Source organism: Sipha flava, unplaced genomic scaffold (genome assembly GCF_003268045.1).
Source record: "Sipha flava isolate LNK unplaced genomic scaffold, YSA_version1 17140_pilon_pilon, whole genome shotgun sequence".
Lineage (NCBI taxonomy): Eukaryota > Metazoa > Arthropoda > Insecta > Hemiptera > Aphididae > Sipha > Sipha flava.
In genome coordinates, this window is record NW_020271914.1 from 4412 (window position 1) to 11020 (window position 6609).

General features: G+C 34.9%; 1 protein-coding gene across 1 annotated transcript; it reads left to right on the forward strand.

The window, feature by feature from the left end:
- Positions 1-5100: 5100 nt before the first annotated feature.
- Positions 5101-6435, forward strand: LOC112679942 (heterogeneous nuclear ribonucleoprotein L-like). The gene is made up of 5 exons (XM_025549891.1): positions 5101-5129; positions 5296-5616; positions 5891-6047; positions 6155-6260; positions 6329-6435. The coding sequence occupies exons 1-5, from the start codon at positions 5101-5103 to the stop codon at positions 6433-6435; spliced, it is 720 nt and encodes a 239-aa protein (XP_025405676.1).
- The last annotated feature ends 174 nt before the right edge of the window (positions 6436-6609 follow it).

The window sequence follows — 6609 nt, forward strand, 5'->3', positions numbered from 1 at the left end:
TAGGGATCAATTCAGAGCAACGGTAGACTTTCTTGACATTTGACTAAATCTATATCAACGGTGGACGGCCTTTCATTTCAATATTCGATTAGAAGTCAAATGTTGGGCGAGGATTAAAAATGAAAAATATACAAATATACGAGACCTATGCACAATACAACCGTGGCCAAGGCACGTTTAGCGGCGTTGACTCTGTATTGCAGGAACAGCGTGCCCTTCGGAATCTAGGTAGAGGTACGGCTCCGACTCCGGGAACTTTGATCGACTGCTTCGTCGACCCCAACCGTCGCTGGTTCGTCGGCCTCAGTGAATACTACCGTGCTTACTAATACTTCAGCTTCACTCGCAACAGCGTTGTCGTCGAAACCATCATTCTTTTTCGGTGCCTCCTCGGTACCATCTGCTGCGGCCATCGACCACTTCTCGGGTGCGCCTTCGTCCGCCTTGGCTGCGACTACAGTCGAACGTAAGATTTCTCCGGGGCGTTGGTCACCGGTCCGCATAACCGTATCGACGACGACTAATCGCGGTATCAAAGACGGTCCTGACACTGCAGGTTTCGGCTCGGAATTCCGATTCAACAACTCGTTGTTATTTAACCAATTATTCCTCGCTATCCGACAGATTTTATCGCTAAGCCGTTGTCGTCTCCTTATCGGCTCTTCTACCGATTTGTCACGGCGAACCATGGTACTGCAGCCGTGAGACGAAACGCCTGGTCCGTGGTCCTCCTCGATATCTCGGACAGACGACCAGGGCAACGATGACCGTATCGGTGCAGCTCTTACCGGGGTGCAAACATCCAACCAATCAACGACGACATGGTTCGTGCCCACGTTGTTCTTCCGCCAATTGTCTTTGGCTATCCGCGCTACTCTGTCGCTCAGCCGCCGTCTCTCTTCCGGCTCTACCGCCAAGTCGTCCCCGACTTTTCGCACGTGGTACCGCGATGCCGACGACCGCAGTCCTTCTGTCACGGAGTTGCCGGCGGACCGAACGCCAACGTTGACCTTGACTTGGTGTGCGGCCGAATCCAGGGATCGTTGGTCGTCGCGGACTGCGGGTCCCGATCCGGCGTGTCGGCTTCTCAGCCAATTCCATTTCGCTATCCGCGCCACTCGGTTGCTCAGGCCTTGCGGATCTTCGGCCCTTCGGTCCATTCCGTTGGCAACGCTCGTCTCACCGCTGCGTTCCGTTCTCGTCGTCCGCGGCACCGGTCGTTTCGGTGCGTCAAAGGCCCCGTCGATACCGTCACCCTTTCCGCCGGCCGCGTGTGATCCATATCCATTACCAGAAAATGTATGCATCGAGCCCTTCGTGCGGTGACTAGCTGCTTCGCTGCCATCGCGTCCATCTCCGAAAGAACATTTTTCGTACCCACAACATCCCATGCGACCTGTTAGTACACGAACAAACGTCATAATTTCATCGTCAACACATCACGGGCGGAAGACCCGATGGAAAATAATAACTCTACGCATCAACGCTCAACATGTTTCGTACGTACTTTTGCACTTCATCGTGTTCGAGCGTACACGGCAGACGTTACACGATCTGCAATCCCGGAACCGTTGACCGACGGAATCCACAAAAACATGTTGGCGTGTTGCGTCCATCATAACACCGGATTGGATTATTCGAATATAATATGAAATTATATATATATATAAAGTGTTCAAACTATTATTTTATTCTACGATATAATTATAGCAAAACAGAATGTACACGATTGTCAGTTCTTTTTGTCTTCTCAGAGCAAAATGACTTTTTACAAATTGTTCGTGCCTAATCGTATCCCATAGCGACAAGGAACTATGATTTGTACAACTAGCCGAATACATAGTTCATCAACATTAATAATTCTTCGCATATAGTCATTGATTATAATTAATACCAGTATTTACAATCAATGTTATTTTAACAAATGTTATATGTGTTATATATAACACATAACAATAATTGATCTATAATAATTTAAATTTATGCGAAATAAATATACTACATTACTGTAAACCATAAGTGACCTAATTATTTGAACTCTTTTTTAGAAAATAATAAAATATTATATTTTATTGATTGCTCATTTTAATATTGGTACAATGATACATGTATTTTTTTATTTTTTTTTTTAATGTGATTGTTGCCCTTGTTTTATTTACAAAGAACAACTATATTAGGTTTTAATTTGCAAGAATTAGCCTAAAAAATGGCGTGGAGGTGTAAATTTATTATGAAAAACCAATTTTTACATTTATAGATTTTCATAGTTGAAAATATCATAGTTGAAAATATTCGCCCTAGGAGAACAAAATTTGCCATCCTTTCGACTCCACACCTCCTACAATTTTTTGTAAAGTTGACTTCACATTTAAGCGTATAATTTAAGTTATTTCTTAAACATATTTAATATTTTTTAATAAAAATAATGGCTTATTTTTTATTATTATAATTATTATTGTAATCTTATTAATATAAATGTATTTTTTTTTAATAATCTATCATATTGATTTTATACTACTACTCAGTGGCGTAATTTGGAATTGGTTTTGGGGTGAGATTAAGATATAAATTTATACTATCATTTTAGTAGGACTATGCCCCCCACACCCGCTTTAAGCATTAAATCTCATATATCTCAATATTATATTAATTTATTATTATAAATTAAATGGTATAATAATGATTGTAAAAAATGTTAATTTTTAATTATTAACTTTTTCTAACTTTGTACTTAGAGGTTATTCTACAGAAATCATTGATCTAATTCTTTGTTTTTCCTAAGAAAATACCCTTGTGTTATTGATTTTTAAATTTATGAATATGGGTATACCATAATAATCACATAGAAATAAGAAATACATAAATGTATGAAGATTTAGATTATTTCAAAAAATAGTTCAACTTTATTACGACAAGGTTTTGCTAGGTTGGTCTTGATCTGAATTACATTTTGACAAGCTGTTTTCTTGATCAGTTTATTTAAATTTTTTTGAAAAAAAGAAATAAAATCATTCGACTGCCTTTTCATTTTTAATTTAATAATTGAATATGTAATTTAGTAATATATTAAATTTACATTATCGCACAATAAACACACATCCACAGTTACAGAAAAAATAAAATTATTTCATTACTCGTTTTGTTATATATAATATAAATAATAATAGACATTGGTGTTGAACTATTGCTGATCGATTACAGTTTTATAATATTTCAAAATAGTTAATACCTGTGTTGCCAGTTATAATTTTTTTAAAAAGCTTTGAGTACTATCACAAAAGGCCGGAAATCAGATGAAAAAAAAAAAGGTTAATAACAAACATATTAACGCAAATATAAAAATATTAATACTATATAAATTGTTGGCAATTTCCATTTCTTTCTTTAGTAAAGCTATTAATCTTTTTATCATATTTTACAAGTAAATAATATTATTAGAATATTGAATATAATAGATAAAGATATTAAAGAATCATAATTCATAGTTTATTAAATTTTAATGTTCTGAGCAGTCCAACATTAAAACAACAAACATGGAAATAAAATAATAAGTATTAAAAATAACAAAACAAAATTAATAGGTAATACTTAAAAAAATGTTAAAATAGTGAATTAAAGTCTTTTGAATAACGAATCTACAATCGTGAAACGAACTAAGATATACTAGTCCGAGGTGTAAAGTGATAACTATCAACTAGATATGAATATAAATCCAATTCGTAGTTAACTACCACCACAGATAAATATAATTTGTCTTGATAACAACCATAAATATGGTTTATCATATGGAGTGATAACGAAAACGAAGGGAAAATCTCATGATATCAATGACGTTGTGTAATATTATACTTATATGCACAAACAATTAATTAAAATATATTATATATAACTTAAATCAGAATTAAGCTAGTTAAAAACAATTAATGGCTAGAAAAAAAGCTAGGAGCAAGATTGTGTATTTTTTCAGTCAGATTGAAATAAAAAAAGGCTAGATTTAACCATAAAAAGGTCAGTTTTGGACTTAAAAAGGCCAACATGGCATCACTGGTTAATAACTTATACCACTGAATAGAATAATATAATGATACATTGTTTGTCGACGTCGTCGAAAGCATATTCCTAGGAAAAAAAACCAAGTTTTGCTATAATGCTATAAATAGTCGATAACAAGACCCAATAAATACAGTGTAATATAGTTATTAAAGTAATATACAACCACTCTACTCATTTCATTAATATTAATGATTATAATAAGAACTTTTAGATTATATAATAAATAATTGATAAATAACTAACATTAATATTTGTTTTAGAAAAAATTTCAATTTTCAATATCCATACATTTTCTTCATTAAAGTACCTACTATATATCTAAGTAGACGTAAAATACTATTAAATTTAATAACACATAATCTGAAAACTAAAATTGTCCTAATGCATAAAAAGTACGTTATAATATCAGATGACATAAAAATATATACATCAGGTTCAATATTTATATCACGAATAAAAGTTCTACACAAAAATAAATTGGGAGCGCTTCGCTGCAGTGTGAATAAACTTAATGTAACACACTGAACATAATATGCAATACACAACTAAGCTGTGCGATACATATTCATATAGATATCATGAATTTGTTTCCTTGGCAAATTGTATCCTTTTCACCGTATACTTAATAAAATATTGTATTAAATATGGATTTTTCCGTTATTTATACTAATCGCGTGCGGGATAAATCATAGAAGTTGTCTAAAAAGAAAAATATAAGAAAATATTAAGAATAAAATTGTTTATCATAATTGGCTAAATAAAAAAAAGTGAAACCATGAATACGTGTTTATTTGCCTATAAAGGTTGGTTATTGATATTTTAAATTCATTATACCAGTGTCTTCCGTGTGAAAGACAGTCAATTGTAATACAAGTAGTATTCTTTGTTCTCATTGTTTAAACGTTAAATCCTATCTTAACGGCAACATATATCAGGACAACGTACGGTTTGTTTCCTCACGAAGAAAAGCCAGAAAATATTGAAAAATATTCGTAAAAGCTTTGGGATTTACAAGAAGTATACTATAATGGACAGAGTTAAGGCAAAATGTTACCAGAACAACTTAAGACGCACAAGCCCATCAGTTCGATCCACTAATCGAAAGTTTAATGACGACCAGCATTTAGGGTCGTCAGAAAACCACCATTCGAGCGGAGGGTAAATATTTGATAAATAATTACATACATGATCGATTGACTATGAAACAATAGGTTTGTCATAATAATGACGACTTTTGTTTAGAAACAACAAAGCACGGTCAAAACGACCTATTGGCAGACAATCCCAGCCCGGTAGTGGTGATACTACCAGACCATTGCCTTGTCCGCAGTCCTTGTGGCGTGGCGAGCCGAACAGAGTCCTAATCGTTTACGGATTGGAAAGAATGAACGTCAATTGCGATAAGGTTTTTAATTTGTTTTGTATTTACGGAAATGTAACAGCAGTGAAGATTTTGAACGGAAACCAAGTACTCGTCGAACTGCAAGACGTCGAGGCTGCTAAGAGATGTGTGTCCAAGTTGAACTTGATTCGGTTGGATAAAACTACAAATCTAAAAGTCAAGTGAGTGTCGTAAATTCCTACTGGGATTTCTTTACGTCGGGTTATGATTGAATGGCGGGGTAAGGGTAGGTTTCTCTTGATCCCCAATAAGATTATGGATTACGATAAACATTCGAGAAAGTGCGTATTACGCGAGTATATTGCAAGAACTATAATCATCCCGAATCACCTCAAACAAAAGGTGGCGTAAATATGCTTATAAACAAAAATCATAGCATATAGGAAAATCATAAAATCATAGAACATCGCATCATGTCTGTCGTCGCTGTTTTAGGTATTCGAAACATTCCTATATTAATGATCATGGAACGTCGAGAACCTTATCAGACGGTACGCCAGCTAAGAAAATTTACCTGAAAAGCAAGTTCAACCGATTTGTTGAAAAAGAGATGAAATACGCAGATCAACGACGTCTCGCGACCCCGTCAAAAGTAAGTGAAAACGCTCGCGTATTAAAACGTGTTTACATTGACGTACGGACAACGAGTTTACGTAATCCAATAGTTGAACGACTGACAATTAATTATCTTCTCAATAGATTTTACATTTTTATAATGCACCGTTGGATATTTGCGCCAAAAAGATGCATAAAGTGGTGACGGACGCCCTTGGTTCCATGGACGCAATAAGATCCATAACCATTTGTGAGTCATTCGTCGCCAATGAATTCGTTTATAATTGAGGTCCTAATTAGATTGATTTTTCATTTTAGTGCCTAAGAAACGTCCAGATGCCAAATGTTCAACTGGCCTGATTGAAATGAAAAGCAACGAATTGGCGGTAAAAAACGATTCTCTTGTTGAATCACATGCCATTTGAATCGTCAAGTATGTTTTATTTATGCTATCATTTAAGTTATAGTAATATTTTCACTAATAGGACCGGATTTTGAGTATCATAATAATTATATTCCCCTATCCCTGTGGTGTACTGGAACCCAGGACAGTTTTTGAGTTCAGTGCATGATCAATATGACTCGCGTGTGTGTACATA

What these genes read in the sequence shown, in the direction of transcription:
- LOC112679942 (XM_025549891.1), top strand. Translation starts at nt 5,101, where the DNA reads ATGTTACCAGAACAACTTAAGACGCACAA. An exon ending in ACTACAAATCTAAAAGTCAA is followed by an intron (nt 5,617 to 5,890) that starts GTGAGTGTCGTA and finishes TCGCTGTTTTAG; the next exon opens with GTATTCGAAACATTCCTATA. An exon ending in GTCTCGCGACCCCGTCAAAA is followed by an intron (nt 6,048 to 6,154) that starts GTAAGTGAAAAC and finishes TCTTCTCAATAG; the next exon opens with ATTTTACATTTTTATAATGC.